The sequence below is a fragment of the Cryptomeria japonica genome, chromosome 10 (assembly GCF_030272615.1).
Source record: "Cryptomeria japonica chromosome 10, Sugi_1.0, whole genome shotgun sequence".
In the NCBI taxonomy this organism is placed as follows: Eukaryota; Viridiplantae; Streptophyta; class Pinopsida; order Cupressales; family Cupressaceae; genus Cryptomeria; species Cryptomeria japonica.
The window spans coordinates 823854547-823873013 of record NC_081414.1 but is presented as its reverse complement, the minus strand read 5'-3'; the positions used below and the strand labels follow the sequence as shown (position 1 = coordinate 823873013).

The 18467-nt window shown below is 37.5% G+C and overlaps 1 protein-coding gene across 1 annotated transcript in view; it reads left to right on the top strand.

The window, feature by feature from the left end:
* The first annotated feature begins 640 nt into the window (after positions 1–640).
* LOC131076863 (uncharacterized) overlaps positions 641–18467 on the top strand; it is a 112165-nt gene continuing 94338 nt past the window's right edge. Inside the window, exon 1 of the mRNA XM_058014198.2 lies at positions 641–847. Within this exon, the coding sequence (XP_057870181.2) occupies positions 737–847 (111 nt within the window). The 5' untranslated portion in view covers positions 641–736. The remainder of the gene's footprint in view (positions 848–18467) is intronic.

The window sequence follows — 18467 nt, the reverse complement described above, 5'->3', positions numbered from 1 at the left end:
AGAATAAAAATACTAGGGGAAAGGCCAGTTGTTGTGCGCCTTAACTTTGCGTTTCTCAAAATCCTACTTGAAAATTTCAAATCATTCTGATTTGTTTATAGCAGCTTACTTGGCAAGTCCCCTGCTTATAACTAAGGTTTCAGGGCCACATCAGCATGCTTTTTGTCAAGGTGTCCAAAACAACCCCCCAAAAAAGTGAGACCAATAGGCGTGCAAAAAAGACCCCAATAGTTAGTTTTGCAGCTGACATGGCATCACCTAATTGGTTACTTTTTACAATATTAGTACATTTCTTAACAACTATTGGTACATTTCCCAACAACTCTTGGTACATGTCCTAACAAAAATTGATATTTTTTGTTTCAAACAATAGATTTTATTTGTTCAATTTTTGGAACAAAAGATATCAACAACCCTCACAACAATTGGTACATGCTCAACTACTAATCCTTTCCCCTAACCCTAAACCCTTGGATGCACTATATCTCGTGCAGGAGACCTCACCATTAAAGACTTGTCTTACATGCTCAAGTGTGAAATTCTGGCGCTTAAATTTTTTAGATTGTTGGGGCCATTCAATGGCCAATAACCGTTATGGACGATATCCTTCCCAATCTCCACGTACCATGTTATTCATTCCAAGAAAAATCTCTTATTTAAACTACGGATTAAAAAATCTATCTAAACTTAATTTTTGATAAAATCTGATATTTGTTAAGCTGACTGGTAGCAGATAATGGCTCTGATTTATGCACGTCCAATTCAATTGTGTAGTACGAAATTTAGACCCCCAGCAACCTCTCATGGAAGAATAGTGGCCTCTGCATCTAATGAAAGCCCATTCAATGTATGTTTAATCTTACAATGCTCTTATGTGTACTTTGTATTCAATTTTCTGTCTGTATAAAATGTATCAATAGATTTACTCTGATATGGTTTAGAGTAATTGTTGCATGATGTATTTTCATACATATCTTGGCCTTCAATATTATCCATGATTTTTGGCTCTTTTCCTTAGTGGGTGTCTGCTTGTTTGCATTGTAGTGCCCAATATATTCTTACAGGCGAATTTCCTTTTGTGGTTTTCTTAATTCAGCTAATCCGTCTAGGAAGAGGTGTTTCTAAATTGATAATCTTCTCTGCCATTTTTGAAAACCTGATCATACTTAACAATATTTATAGGATGACTTAGATATAGAATTCACGCCATTGTTCTTCAGGTCTATGGATTCATTCAGAGGATATGTGAGGACAAAACGTACATACCGTGGAGTTATTGTCCTTGTGGGTGTTACTCTAAACCCTAAAGTTGCCTAAAATAGCATTAACTATGAAGATTGATGAGAGATAAAAGGAGTTAAGGGTCAGATGCCTTAGTCGGGTTCCTGCGTTCTAACTTTTGATTCAATGTAGATGACTAACAAAAAACAAAATAGAGGGATTAAGATTGCAGCGTCCTGGAAAAATACTTTATGCACTTTTTAATACATTATGAATTGTGGAAGTCCGAAGTCTTTAATTTGTGGAATTCTGGCTGAGTTTATGATGCTCTCCATCATAATTACAGGTGTCGAATTGGCAAGACCAGTACACCAAGCTGAGTAAGAGTCCAGATGAGGGTATTTTTGTCTGTTTTTTAGGAATGTTGTGTTTTATAGCCAGTCTCGGAGTCTTGGCAAAACTTAGAAAGACTCATTGAGATTCAAAGAGTAAATTCATTTAAGTCTTTTTTGGTCCCTGATCACTTGGACTTGGGAAATTAATGAAATATGGATACTCAGAGAGCCTCAACGCTGTACTCACAATTATGCAATGCAACGGAGAGTCCCGAGTTGAATGTCTATCTTATAATACCAATAGGTATTTGGTTCAACTCTTAAGGTTCAAAATGAAATACATCCTGGGTATTGCTAGGAAAGGCAACTCACTTATGGGGCCTCAAGGGTATCAACTTGAATCACGTGTATGCCATATTAAGAAGAAGGGGAGGGAGAGATGAGCAGTTAACATTCAAATTATACAAGTGGACATCATGCAGGCGCTTAAGCTAATCTTGTCCACAAGATCCTACTTGACAAAACTCTAAATAATTTGGTAATCAACAGTGCAAAGCGAATCAAGTATGGTTTTGAGATCACTCTTGCATCTTGTTATGTTTTTCCTAATGATGTTACTTTTCTAGAACGCATTGATTGGATAATTACTGGATTTTCCCAGTTCAAAGATTCTTTCTGGTGCACCGCTGTAATTACCACCATTGTAAATTGGTTATGGAGCATTGTCGGTCTCAAAGTGATTTGCAATGGGTAGATTCAAGTTCAAACAAGTTGAAATGTATGAAAATGTGCACTAGGGAGAGAGTGTGTTCCTATTTCTTATAGTTTAACCTTGAGTAAAGCAATGCACAAAGGCTTTTTTATGTTACAGCCAAACAGACGATTGAAAATGGTTTATATTACAGTTAAACTATGCAGCAATCTTTTTGTGCTGGAAAAGGGGTATGATAAAGTTACTCATCATGACATAGACTTCTAATCTCTGTGAGCTTTTGATTTTGAGGGTTGATTTACATCTTATATCAGGATCGAGTCTTCATTCTTTGTTGAGAATGATTCATGACAAGGCCTTTTCAAATTGCAGTCTCTTCTGTTTCTATGTTAGAGAGGAAATGTCACAAAAGCTTTTATACCCCTTTGCCAATTCGAACTTCATTTCATGGCAATAATTGGATATGTCATATTCACTTGGAGTTTTCTTATTGTTTTATGATATGTCAATCTAGCATATGTGGAATGCCACATGTCAGATAAATAATGTTAAAGGTGCTTTTCTACACAAGGTACCTTCCCTCAATTCCCTCAATCAACTACTGAGGTGCAACCCTAATAGGATAATCTAATAACTAACTTGACAACCTCACTAACACAGAACAATGACCAAGAAAACTTTATCGTTTTCTTTTTAAAAATCCCGCTAAACAGCCCTTTTATTTCTAGTTCATTGTCTAATTTCTTCCTCCCCGTTTGATTAATATGATGGTAAGGGTTTAAGTTTGTGGGTCCTTGGACAATTAATTTTGAGGGTTGTAGTAAGTCTCAAGTATTTCTTACTATGCCTCTCCAGTATATTGGGAAAATAGTGTTTCAACCTTGCATTTACATGAGGTTACTATTTATAGTAAGTTTTCATTTAAGCACGAAATGTTGTGAAATTCTCCTAGAAGCTTTTGGTTGGTTAGATAAGCATGCTGGTAAAGTTTTGTCACAAGATCATAGCTAGTTTGAAGATATTAAAGTTTCCATTTTGGAGGGGTGCAATTAAAGGTTTAATTTTATTTTGGGGACTTTAGACCCTCCGAAATGCCTTGAAAAGTGGGCGTAAATGATGTAGCATTTTACAAGGTGATAGAGCACTTCACGAGTTTTCCGACGCTTCAAATGGTTCGTCAATCAGACACACTGTTTGCAAGTTATGGCCTTCGGAAGTTTGTACTCCTGAAATAGGAAATATAATTTGTATCGAACACATAAATGAGCTGTAAAAGGGAGCGACACGTGTTGATGTGTGTTTTAACATGTCATAGGGCATCTAGATTGGAGATAAGGTCGGCTATACCTTATTGGGTGGTTTTAGCCCATGGTTTTGTAATACCGTTTGACGGTTTCTTGTATTGTATCTCCTATATATGAGGTGCGTGAGATAGAGGTTGTGTGTAAGAGTCTTATGGCTATTGAGTTACCTTTGAATCTCTGATTAGTGGTACTCCTACGAAGATCTTGCTCTACAAGTATATTGTAATCTGTTTTGATTGTTGAATAATATATTGGACGACTTTTGGAGTGTGGGGTTTTTTTCCCAAAAGGGTTTTTCCCACGTAAATCACTGTGTTGTGATTTGAATGTTGTTATGTCTATTTTTTGTTTTCTATAACTGTTGTGACAATCTGTAAAAGTTTTTGCATTACCCTCCTCTCAAGGTTAGTGTAGGAAGTTGTTCCGCTACTTAACTTCTTTACAAGTGGTATCAGAGCTTGATCACCTTTGGTTTCAGTTGTGGGTTGTTGGGTTTTTTAAATTAATCCAAATTTGAGTGGGAGCTTGTGTAGAAGACACTTTTTGATCTTGTTGTAGGAATTTTTAGATGGCAAGTTCGTCAGGGAAAATAGAGGTGGAGAAATTTAATGGAACGAATTTTGAGATGTGGAAACTCAAGATGGAAGATCTGCTAATAGATCAAGATCTATGGGATGCTGTTGATGCAAATGTCCAAAGGCCCTCGGATCCTACTACGGCAGCTCAGTATGATGTTATGGACATAAAAACCAAGGGTCTAATCAGACTGTGCTTGGCAGACTTTGTTCTGATCAATGTCCACGAAGAAAACTCTACAAAGATGCTATGGACTAAGCTTGGTGAAATGTATCAAGCGAAATCTTTATTAAATCAGATTTTCGTGAGGAAGAAATTGTATTCCTTGAAGATGGAAGAGGGTGGATGAATTATAGACCACTTAGAAGCATTCAATATGCTGGTAGTTCAATTAGTATCTGTCGGTGTTAAGATGAATGAAGAGGAGAAATGCTAGATTTTGCTTTGTTTTTTGCCTGATTCGTGGGATTATCTTGTTATGGCTATCGGTAGTACTTTTGTTGTTTTGAAGTTTGAAGATGTGGTGGGTGCCCTAATTGGTGAAGAGATGCGGAGGAAGGTATCCCTCAGTTCAAAGGAAGCCCTAACTATTCGTGGAAGACCTAAGGAGAAAGGTAAGAAGAATGAGAAGCGCGATAAGTCCAAATCGAGAGGGAGATCGAAATCTCTTGGAAAGTCCAAAGTCATTCGCTGAATTGCGGTAAACCAGGTCACATTCGTAAGGACTACAAAGAAGAAAAGAAGAAGAAAAAGAAGAATAAAAAGAAGAATTTTGATTTTGATTCTGAATCCGAGAAGGAAGATGGTGATGCATTCATTGCAGCTTTGGCGACTCATGTAGGTAATGATGCTTGGTTAATTAACTTAGGTGCATCTTTTCATATGACTTCCAATAGAGATTGTTTATTTTGAATATGAAGAATTTAATGGAGGTAAGGTGTACTTGGGTGATGATTCACATTTGGACATTGTTGGTCACTCGGTAAAGTTAGAATCAGGTTTTTTATGGTAGAGTAATGGTGTGCTGCATATCCCTGGATTAAAACGAAATTTTTTATCTATGAGCAAATTGATAGATGCGGGTGTGCAGGTAGTCTTTTATGAAGCAGGATGTAAGGTGATTAAGGGTGATATGGTAATTGCTAGAGGTGTCAGGTTCGACACTTTGTATAAGTTAGAGGCATACATTGTGGAGTGTAATAGCACTTCTGTAAAATGTATCTATGGATACTTCGTCGGAAGATTTAAGGGTTTCACCTTTAACAAATGGAAATGGCTTTTGGGTACCTAAGGGTGCTCTTTCTTCTGAAGCAAAGTTACCTGCAGAGAAGACTATGTAATGGCACTAAAGGCTTGGCCACATTGGAAAAAAGTGTCTAAGGACCTTGAAAAATAAAAACCTTGTTGAAGGTTTCAATGATTGTAATCTTGACTTTGATTTCTGTGAGCATTGTATTTATGGAAAACAAAACCGTGCTTAGTTTTACTCGAGTTCTCATAAATCTTGTGGTGTTTTGGATCTTATTCATTCTTATATGTTTGGTCCTGTAGATGTTCTTTTGATTGGAAAATCTACATATTATGTTTCATTTATTGATGATTTTAGTAGAAGGACATGGGTATATTTTCTAAAGAGTAAATCTAAAGTTTTCAATCGATTTAAAGAATTTAAAGCAATGGTAGAGTTGCAAACTAGAAAGAAAATTAAATGTTTGAGGACTGACAATGGTGGTGAATTTTGCTCTAATGATTTTGATAGATTCTGTAAAGACTGTGGCATTAATAGACAGAAGACAATTCCGTATTCTCCACAGCAGAATGGAGTTGCAAAAAGAATGAATAGGACACCGATGAAGAAGGCTAGGAGTATGCTGAGTGTTGCTGGTCTAGAACAAAAGTTCTGGGCTGAAGTTGTTGCCATTGCTTGCTACTTGATTAACAGGTCTCCTACATCGACTCTTGTTGATAAAATGCCTATGGAAGCATGGTTTGGTCACAAGCCTTCATTGAGACATCTTAGAGTTTTTGGTTGCAAGGCATGTGCACCTAGTCTAGAACAAAAGTTTTGGGTTGAAGCTGTTGCCATTGCTTGCTACCTGATTAACAGGTCTCCTACATTGACTCTTGTTGATAAAATGCCTATGGAAGCATGGTTTGGTCACAAGCCTTCATTGAGACATCTTAGAGTTTTTGGTTGCAAGGCATATGCACCTGTGCCAAAGGAGAAGCAGACAAAGTTGGAGAACAAGGCTGTAAAATGTATCTTCATCGAGTATATTTATGGTGTGAAAGGATACAAGCTTTGGGACCCTGTTGCACAAAAGGTAATTCATAATAGAAGTGTTATTTCTAGAGAAATTAAGTCTCCTTCTGCTACATTGTAGCCAGAACAGACTAAAAAAGAAGATGTGATTCAATTCCCTTTTACACTTGAAAGAGTTGAATCGAGAACCCTAGATAGGCAAGAAGTTGAGGAGAGCTCGTCTAGCTTTGAATCTTCAGAAGAGGAGGAAGAACCTCCAACTCAACTTGTTCGAAGGTCTTTAAGACGTAGACAACCACCTGAAAGGTATTCACCTAATGATTGAAGATGTATTTTTTCTTTGAATACTAATGTGGATGAACCAAAATCTGTAGAAGAGGCATTAGGTATGAATGATGTAGAATCCTGGAAGATTTGCTATGGAAGAAGAAATGACAGCTTTGAAAAAGAATGATACATGGGATCTTGTACCATTGCCTAAAGGACAAAAACTTGTTGGTTGTAAATGGGTGTTCAAGAAAAAGATTGGTTTAGATGGAGACATTAAGAAGTATAAAGCGAGGTTGGTTGCAAAAGGTTACTTTCAGGTTGAGGGTGTTGATTATGGTGATTTAATTTCTCTTGTTGCAAAACTGACATCCATTAGATTTTTGCTTTCTATTGCTGCTGGTTATGATTTAGAGGTTGAGCAAATGGATGTGAAAACTGTTTTCCTTCATGATGATTTGGAGTAGGATATTTATATGACACAGCCAGAGAACTATGTGGTGAAAGGTAAAATTAATTTGGTCTATAAATTAAAGAAATCTTTGTATGGCTTCAAATAGAGTCTTAGGATGTGGTACCAAAAATTTGATACATATGTGTTGAGTTTGGGATTTGAACGTTCTCAATTAGATCATTGTGTTTATTATAAATCTGATGGTGATCATTTCTTGTACATTGCATTGTATGTTGATGATATGTTATTCATTGGTAAAGGGAAAGGTATGATTTCAGAACTGAAGTCTTAGCTCGCTGCTAAATTTGAAATGAAAGATTTTGGTGCAGTAAAGCACATTCTTGGGATGGAAATTAAAAGAGATAAGAGTGAACAGAAAACTATGGCTAGGCCAAATTATGTCAATTCAGTGTTACAGAGGTTCAACATGCAGGATTGCAAACCATTGTGTGTTTCTTTTACAATTGGAACAAAATTATCTATTGCAAATTGTTCTACATCCCCATCAGAGATGGAAGACATGAGCAAAGTGCCTTACCAAAGTGCAGTTGGAAGTTTGATGTATGCTATGGTCTGTACTAGACCAAACATTGCCCAAGCAGTGGGAGTTCTGTCCAGATATATGTCTAATCTTGGTAGAGTTCATTTGGATGCAGTCAAAAGTCTTTAGATATTTGAAAGGTACCTTAGAGTATTCTTTGTGTTATCATGGTAATTTAGTTGGAGACGCGATTTCCCTTTATATTCATGGTTATGTGGATTTAGACTGGGTAGGTGACATTGATAGTAGAAGATCCACCAGTGCTTATGTGTTTACTTTATTTGGTGGTGCAATTAGTTGGATGAGTAAGCTACAAGCTGTGGTTGCTTTGTCCACTACTGAAGCAGAGTATATGGCAGCTACTCATGCTTGTAAAGAAGCCATTTGGCTTAAGGGACCGTGTTCAGATATTGAAATAAAACAAGGAACTATGACAGTTTATTGTGATAGTTAGAGTGTGATTTGCCTAGCTAAGAACCTGATATTTCATGCTCAGACCAAGCACATTGATGTTCAGTATCATTTTGTTAGAGATATGGTTGAAGATGGTAAGGTGAAGTTGTTTAAGGTAGAAACTTTGATGAATGTTGCAAATTCTTTAACTAAGGCCATGAGCACAGAGAAGTTCAAATGGTGTTCGGAGTTTATAGGCCTCATGGTCCCCAAGAATTGATTCATTGTGTTGATACTCCTTTTGCTCTTGCAAGGTGTTCGACAAGTGGGAGAATGTTGGGGAAATGGTTTCTCAACTTTGCATTTACATGAGGTTACTATTTATAGTAAGTTTTCATTTAAGAACAAAATGTTGCAAAATTTTCCTAGAAGCTTTTGGTTGGTTAGATAAGCATGCCGATAAAGTTTTGTCACACAAGATCACAACTAGTTCTGAAGATATTAAAGTTTCCATTTTGGAGGGGTGCAATTAAAGGTTTAAACTTAATTTTGGGGACTTTAGATTCTCCGAAATGCCCTGAAAAGTGGGCATAAACGACGTAGTGGTTTAGTAGGCAATAGAGCACTTCACGAGCTTTCCGTTGCTTCAAATGGTTCGTCAATTGGACACATGGTTCGCAAGTTATGGCCTCTGAAAGTTTGTATTCTTGAAATAGAAAATATAATTTGTATGGAACACATAAATGAGCTGTAAAAGGGAGGGACACATGTTGATGTGTGTTTTAACATGTCATAGGGCATCTAGATTGGATATAAGGTCGGCTATACCTTATTGGGTGGTTTTAGCCCATGGTTTTGTAATACTGTTTGATGGTTTCTTGTATTGTATCTCCTATATATGAGGTACGTGAAATAAAGGTTGTGTGTAAGAGTCTTATGGCTATTGAGTTACCTCTGAATCTCTGATTAGTGGTACTCCTGCAAAGAGCTTCCTCTGCAAGTATATTGTAATCTGTTTTGATTGCTGAATAATATATTGGGTAGCTTTTGGAGTGTGGGGTTTTTCTCCTAAAAGGGTTTTCCCCACATAAATCACTGTGTTGTGGTTTGAATGTTATGTCTATTTTTATTTTCTGCAACTGTTGTGACGATCTGTAAAAGTTTTTGCATTACCCTCCTCTCAAGGTTAGTGTAGGAAGTTGTTTCGCTACTTAACTTCCTTACACAGTATAGTTTTGTGCACATGTTCATGATACAAAAGAAAACAACACCGAGTGGGTATGGGCATCCGATCTATGTTCCTTTCTAGTATCTGTGCATTTCAATGCTGATTTCAACCTTTGCGCGGGAGGCTTAAAGATTTTGAGCGTAAACAAAGAAGAGAATTATCGAATAAAACCCTATCTAAAACTTTCTATACACGTGTATTCAAGTATCCATAGGCTGAAGGTTGAAAATCCTTTGGATCTCACACGTCAAAGGATGAAACCCCTTAGACCAAAATGAATAATATCACTTAGAGGCTGTGTTTGTGCTTTCATGGTGGCAAATGCTAGCAATATTGCATTTGCACGGCATTGCAACTCTCGTGGGTCATGGGCATGGGATTGTATTTCAGTTTGTATTGTAATTGTAGTAAGGTAATGTAATATTTTTTCAGATCCGTATCATATAAGAATAGTTCTATAATACCATCTTCCATTTGTGGGTCGCATTGTTAAATTTGGGTAGTCAATGTAGTTGCAATGTTGTTGTTGCCATTTATATTATTATTATAGTGTATTTTGGTGTAATCGTAGACAATATTAATATAAGATAGCCTTTGGAAACTTACCTTCATTATTATGCTTCATTTGTAAATTTGGGTGTTAATGTTAATTTAAAAGTTAAAACCCGTGAAAGGAAAATTTTGGATTTGATGTTGAAGGAATTCTGGGTCTTTGCTAAATCTTGGTAAAATACATTAATCCAAAGGTTATCTGTTGGGTTGTTATTATTAATGTGTAAATCATGGGAAATCTTGGTTTGTTAGACTTGGGTAGAATAGAATAGGAGTTGTTATTTTAGGGTAAAATAATGAAGCCTGAAATATAATATTGAGTCATTAATGTAGCTAGTAAACCTTGATGTAATTTAGGGTTTACAAGGTTTTGAGCAAATATATTTAAATTTTTTAAAAATATTTGCATAAATATCAGTTGGAGACATTCCATTGCTTCATCCTAGATGACACTTGTGGGTTGGGTCTTGGAGGGATAGGGTTTCTCTCAATCTATTGACTGAGTGCCCAAAGATCCACATATTGCTTCAAAATTGTGTTCACTTTAAATTTTTGTGGCAGATTCAAAGGTGTTAGTGTATTTGCTTTGTGAAGTGTATGTGTTCAAAACAAACTATTAGAATTTTAATTCATTTTTATTTGGAGACAACTTATTGGGTTTCTTGTAGTGTTTTTATTTCAACTTACTTAAAATATGTTCACACATAGAAGTGTTGCGTGGCTGACTCAAAGCTTGAAGGACAGTCTTTTGAAGTTACGAGTTCTAGTTCCATAGTCCTCTCACGATAATCCAAGAAGTTATTTTATGCAATTTAATCATCTATATTAATAAAAAATAGTAGAAAGAAAACAAAAGAATGATTTACCACTAAAATTTTAGATACAACTACATTTTATGAATTTATTTGGTAGATTGAGCCTTATACCTTGGACAGATATCATTTTGCGAGTTGTTTTCTGTTGCCTTATTTGACTGCATCTTCTCTATGCAGATCAAGAAGCCTTCTAACGTATCTTCTTCAACAATGATGGACTATAAAAGAGAAATAGGATCAAGTGTTATCCAGTTGCATGTAAAGATCTATAATAGTTTTAATGGCACCTAATATCAATGATGTGCCATAGAGGATGGTATTTTAATAACCCATCCATCAAACATTATTGGGAGACCTTTCTTTGCCAAACTACACTGTTCTTCTATTGATTTCCCCACATGAGAAACAACTTCATCCAACAAGTCCCCTCTAAATGGTTATAACTAGGGGTAATGAACTCTGCACCATAAATTTTTAGTGGTTAGAACTAGGGACATTGAACTCTGCACCATAAATAACAACATTGGCAATTGTTACCTTCCAATAAAGAAATGACACATGAGCGGGGTTTTGAAAAACAATGAGAGCAAGATTAAAGAAACTGCAGGTCTGCAGATGATAGATTTCTAGGATTATCACACCAAAGGAAATTTGGTAGAAATTACCTCATTTTCATTTTATGATTCAGTGTTTTTGATAATTCCTTTTAATCTTTAATTTTTTAAAATTTATAAACAATGCTCAATACACACATTCTTGCTCAACCAGTTAAACTCCAAAGACAAATTGAGACCTGTCATACAGTGTAATCACACCCCAACATTTTGGTAACATAGATTTTCATGTTCTTAAAGATCTGCATCTTCTTAATTACTGATTTTGTCTCTGCTAGCATTTGCAAACTGACATATACACAAATCCGACATACATAAATACAATGTTTGCAGCCTCTTATTGTTGTTCATTGGTAAATTTAAAATGTTTTATCTATGAATACACCATACTCATGCATTGCACTCTACTCTGACCTGAGCATTGAGTGAGCATATTTATGATGAGTTCTTGTGTCTCTTGGATTTTAAAGGGAAATAAAAGCTTTACCTTGTGTTTTGGATGCCTTTCATTACCAAAACTTACCAAGAGCATCACCCCATTTTGTCTTATTAGCCCCACTTCTTGTTGGTGTCTGTTTTATCATCTACCAAACATTAGGATAGGATATCCGAAGGTATTCTATCCTCTCCCGAAAAATCACTACTGATTTCCAAGGTCTATATGTGCGAACAAGCGACTTTAGTGGAATAGCTTCTTGGGTAGTGTATGCTGAAATTTTCAAGGGGGACTTACGTTTGACAAGTATCTTGAACTGCTGGACTGTTGTGACCATTTCACACATCGCCCCATTAAAATGGGGACCCCCTCTTTTTGCTCGTTTTTGCTCGCCTTTCTCTCCGCTTTTTAGGGTTTTGGTCAAAGAAACGGGACTCGGACTTGGCTCGGACTCGGCAAGGCCAAATCGGACTCGGACTCGGACTCGGGACTCGGCGTCAGACTCGGCTCGGACTCGGCAAGGCCAAATCGGACTCGGACTCGGGACTCGGCGTCAGACTCGGCTCCAGACTCGGCTGGACTCGGGAAAGTGAAAAACTCAAAAAATTTAGAGATTTTTTAAGATTTAAAACTTGTTTCATGCACCCTTTATTGAATAAGACACAATAACATCATCAAACTTGGCTCATTTCATTACATAATACATACACAAGTATACATCTATGATCTATCACATAAGCATAAACGCAAATTGTAGCTGAAGGAAATAACAAACATAGATATATAAATATTGTCAAATGTATACAATATTACAAAACTCATGGAATAAAAAATCCATGTCATCATATGATCATTATCAAATGTTCCATACAAATAACAAAGGTAAATACATCTACAAGCCTATGGCGCAGAGGAGTCTGCACCCTCCGGCCTCGACGTCGGCTCCGATGAAGGCCTTGGCCCCCTACGAAGGCGTCTAAGGTAGGTCATAGATGATTGGGCAGCCATAGCCGCTCCTCGTGACACCACGCCATGCTCACCAACATCAGGAACATCTGTGTCACTGTCACCATCTGTGTCACTATCACCATCTGCCTCTGAATCTCCTCTCTCTGCTCGTGCTCTCTGCTCCTCCTCTGCCATGGCTACAGCCTCAGCCTCTATATCTACCTGGTCGATCCAATCAGTGTCATCATCACTAAAGACAGCCACAGGATCTGTCTCAATGGCCCACTCTGCCTCAGGATCAACCTCATCTAGAATGATAGGAGAGATGTCAGCTAATGCATTCTTTCTCATTCTCAGGCGGAGGTTGTAGTGAACAAAGATAAGATCATTCATCTTCTCCACGGATAATCTATTGCGCCTCTTGGAGTGTATGTGCTCAAACATACTCCAATTGCGCTCACAACCAGATGCATTGCATGGTTGGCTCAAGATGCGAATGGCCAACTTCTGAATATTTGGTGTCGTTGGGCCAAAAAAGCTCCACCAATTATCTGAGTTTGAAATGAGAAAAATAAATAAAATCAGTCTCTCATAAACTCATTTAACAATATACAATAAAACTAAAATTAAGCCTTACAATTTACTTTTACCTGGCATCATAGTTGTCCTACTTTCTTTGGCGATAGGACGAGAAAAGTTCTCCCCTTGTGCATTTGAGAGCAACTGTAGCTCTCGCATAAGATCTGTCTGAGTACAACCAACAGGTGCCATCTTCTCCATGACTGAGTATAGCCCATCAAGGACCTCCGCATCAGCCCTGAAAGTAGGGCTAAAATGGAATGCCGGATTCAAATAATAGGCTGCTGCATGGATGGGCCTATGAAGCTGATGATGCCATCTCTTATCAATGATCTGCCAAATGGGACCATACTTGCTCTCATCTCCTGCATAGATAGATTTGATGCCCTCTTTCGCCCTATCCATGCCCTCATATATGTAGCCCATTGCGGGCTTTTCTCCATCCGCAACTCGCAACAAAACCACCAAGGGCTTAACAAACTGTAAAATTGAAAATATTGTGTAATTTAAAACATGAGCAAATAAGAGAATATGATGAATAAGTTATAAAACAAAAAGTTAAATAAAAATTGTAGAATTTATAAAAAAATTACCTTCACTATCTCATCACAAGGGCTCCAAAAGCCTCGCTCATCAAAAATGCAGTCTGCCATATCTTTCCCTGCTGGGGTGGCAGCATAGGATGAGAAAGACCACTCCTCACCAACAATCATACGTCTCAAGGCCATCTTACAACGAAGCATGGACTGCAATGTGATGAAGTTTGTGGCAAATCTTGTGATTCCTGGACGAGCTAACTCCTTATGCTCTGTGTATTGTCTCATAAGAGCCAACACCCATGAATGATTATATACAAATTTGCACACATTTCTTGCCTTTTCTACACATGTCTTGACCCATGGAAGTTTTCCAATATCCTCTAACATGAGGTCAATGCAATGGGCGGCACATGGAGTCCAAACTATAGATGGGCGCCTCTCCATCAATAGTCTGCCTGCAACAACATAATTTGTTGCATTGTAATTAATGAGGTTACAAAATAGAAATTAATTTGCAAACAAAATTAGTTTGTAATCAAAAGTTTACCTGCAGCAACATAATTTGGTGCATTGTCAGTCACCACCTGTACCACGTTCTCTTCACCCACCTCATTAATCACCTCCTCTATCTGCTCACATAGGTAGGTGGCATTCTTGCAATGGGCGGAGGCATCAATAGACTTGATGAAAACGGTGCCCCTTGAAATAAAAAAATAAAGCAAGATCAATGATCATTCAATAAATCATTAAATGAAAAATAAAAAATTAATGCCTAAATGAAACTAAAATTAATCAATCACCTGCGGAAGAAACAAGAAAATTAAGGAGAGTTCTATTTCTTCTGTCTGTCCAACCATCAGTCATGATGGTGCAACCTTTAGTGCTCCATATTTGGCGTTGATCACCCAATTCTTTCTTCACATCATTCACCAATTCAGTCAAAATGGGTCCCCTCAAATCAAACTCAGAAGGGGCTTTGAACCCCGCCCCACAAATGGTAAGGGCATCAACCATTTCTTGCCAATAAGGTGACCTGTCACAAATAATTTTAATGAGATAAGTATGTACTATGTATAATGAACTATATACAACAAAAATTAATACGAACAATCAAATTATAAAAATTAAAACAATCAAACATAAAATATTTACCTGGCTGTGAAGAATGGAATACTGCCATAGATCCAAAATCTGCCAACTGCCATTTTAGCAGCATCATGGACCTCCTTGTTCCAACCCATGCTCTCAAGTGACTGTTGGGACCCAGGAGTAGTGCGAGGTGCAAAAAAGGTATCCAACCTAAATTTACGAATCCTAGGTCCAATGCTAACACTCCCACTACCACTACTAGTGCTAGGAACATGAGAAGGGGCAGAGGCATTGGCACTGGCACTTATAGAAGCAGAACCGGAAGCATGAGTAGTAGCAAAATGAGTGGGACGATATGAAGGTAAGGAAGAAGGCCCTCCAACACAACCTAATTGTGTCCCTGTTCCTAAAGGTGCATGTCTCCCAATGACTGTGAGATCCTCTTTTTCTTTCCTTTTCCTTTCAATTTCTTCAACCATTACATAGCAATCACGTACGGCCTCAGTGACTGCTTTTGTGCATGGGTCGGCATCATGCCCACGCACACCAGCAATATGGTATTTCAATCTATATATGCCTCCATGGAATATTGTTTTGCAAAATATACACTTTGTTTGCCCTTTTCTTTGCCCTGGAAAATCCTCATGATATTTCCAAGCAGGGTCCTTTCTAATGGGAGGTCTAGAAGAGGACATTGTATGATTGTTTTGTGAAACTTGAGGCAAATAAGAATGTGAAGGTTGCTACAATAAAACATTACAAATGCAAAAATAAATTAAGACATTCATTCTGTGTTGTGCATTCATAATTTCATTCTCATTGAACATTTTTTTCAAAAAAGCTAAAGTAGGGTTTGCAATTTTTTTTTTTAAATTGTAGGGTTTGTCAAACCCTACTTCAAAAAAAATAAAATTAAAAACCCTGGGCCTACATAGTAACATAGAAAAGATTTTGGAATAAAATGTAAAACTTTCAAAAAAAAAAGAATAGAAAAATGAATTTTTGCATATAAGAAACAAAAAAATCTCAAAAAAACAATGTTACCTCTTAGAACTCTTGAAGAAAATTGAAGAAATTGAAGAAATCTTCCTTGCTGGTTTTTCTTCAATGCACCCTTGTTATTCTTTTTATCTCACTTTACTCCTCCTATTTTTGCAAATGAATGAAATGAAAGTCACTTTTAGGTATAAAACAAAAATAACACAAAAAAAACAAGTCAAAAAAACCATTTAAAATTGTTTTTTTTAAAACTTTTCATTGACTTCGCCGCTGGCCAAGTCCCAAGCACGGGACTCGCCGAGTTTGGCGAGTTTGGGCCAAACTCGCCAAACTCGGCGAGTCTGGCTCCTGGACTCGGCAGAGTCTGAGTCCGAGTCCCCAGGACTCGGCGAGGGTGACTCGCACTCGGACTCGCCGAGTCCAGGCGATATTCGTTTCTCTGGTTTTGGTTTAGTTTGTCAGTTGTCTGGATTAGGGTCAAGCCTTAGGGTTTCCCGTTTTGTCGTTTTCAGGCCAGAGTCCAGTCAATCTTGAGAGCTTTTTGAGCTTCCTCTCATAGGATGCAATTTTGAATGAAGTGAATTCGCTAGAGGCTAAGTGAGTTGGTCAAGTTTCAATTAGAATTTTGAATGCAAAGTCCAAATTTGTCTAAGTGTGAATGAATGAGATTTTTGATTTTGTCCGATTGAGTAATTTTGACCAAATTTTGAGAATTTTGATAATTGATCCCAGGCATTGGAAATGACTTGTTTTTGCCTTGTGAAGTGATTGAAATCCCAAAATCATGATATTTTGGCCTGTAGATGCAAAATCGCTCCTGTCCCTCAGTGAAGGACCGGAGCTCGTTTTTCAAAATTTTATTGTCTTTGCAGGATCATGACGAATTTCGGAATGGAAGTGATAAAGGGAGGCATATTCTTTCCGTTGAATATAATTTGAAGAATTTCACAAGCATGGAAATGTGCCAGGAGCAAAAATCGCTCCTGTCCCTCAGTGAAGGACCGAAGCTTAAAATCAAACAGTACCTTGTCCTCACAGGATTTCTACGATTTGAAGATTTGAAGAGAACCAAGGAAGTACATTTCATCAGTTGAATATAATTTGAAAGCGCAAACATGAGGAAAATGGACCAAAAATGCAAAATCGCTCCTGTCCCTCAGCCAGGGACCAGGGTGAAATTCAGTGGTAGCTCCCGTCCCTCTCCCAGGGACCAGAGCGAATTTCCTTGTAAGGCAAAATTTGAGCAAGGATTAAGTAAGTTTTGAGTTTGAGGCAAACAAGGAAGGTGTAACGAACCTGTTGAAGACAAATTGAAGATTGCAAGACGCCTGATGAACTCTATATTGGCCTAAGCGCTCCTGTCCCTCAGTCAGGGACCAGAGCGATTTTTGCCTTAGACCAATTTCTCACCAAGTTGAAACAAATTCTATGCCAAGGTTAAGTGAAAGGGTGCACAACGAGTCTATTGAAGATAATTTTAAGTTGTGGCAAAGTGTGATTAAGCCTAGAACATCAAGTTCGCTCCTGTCCCTCAGTCAGGGACCAGAGCGAAATTTCTATGGAGGCTTAAGTTGTTAATGATAATCACGTTTCAAGTGTTCAAGAAGGATCAAAGGACCTCATTCTACATTGTGAAGGCGATTGCAAATTGATGGAAGCAAGGGTGAGCCTAGGATATCAAGAATCGCTCCTGTCCTTCAGGCAAGGACCAGGGCGATTTTCATTAAATTACTCATTTTCCTTCGAAGATCACGACAAAGCAAGGGTACACAAGATCGAGGACGTCATTTGGAAGGCGATGAACAAGATGCCAAAGTGTAAGAACGAAGAATTTAGGTTGGAGCACAAGGTTCGCTCCTGTCCCTCACCAAGGGACTAGGGCGAAAACTATTTAAGCATCAAAATGCCTTGTTAAGAACGAATAAAGTAAACATGAAACGAAGGGATAATGTCATTGCTTGCCACATGATGAAGATTGGTGATCGAAAGAACAAAGGTCAAGGAGAAAACATAAAGTTCGCTCCTGTCCCTCACCAAGGGACCAGGGCGATATCAGTCTTAGGAGGCACTCATCCACAAAATCAAGTCAATCAAGCTCGAGTTTCCCAGCGAACATGCCAGTTTCAACATGGAGATGATGGTCGTGAACGTAAAACGCAAAAGAATCAAGGCTAAGATGATAATTCGCTCCTGTCCCTCTCCCAGGGACCAGAGCGATATGGTTTGTATCTTGCCACCTCTTCCAATTTTGGCGCTAAAACATTTTTGAATTTTATTAAATGCTAAAAAATCGATAAATTTGTATATTCAATTGATAGCATTTAAAAAATAGCGCAAAACATTTATTAATTAATTTTGCCTATTAAAAAATCGAAAAAATTAATTATAAAGGCATTAAATTTATTAATAATTTAATAAAAAAATGGGGCGCTTGGGTTTTATTTATTTTATCTTACAAAAGTCGGCCTTTAAATTTATTTAAAATTGCTTCATTTTGCAAAGTCGGCCTAGAGTTAATGAAGAGGGGGTGAGCGCCTATAAAGGGAGGTGTTTATTTCGTTTTCAAATCATTATTCAAACATCCTTCACATGCGATTTGGAG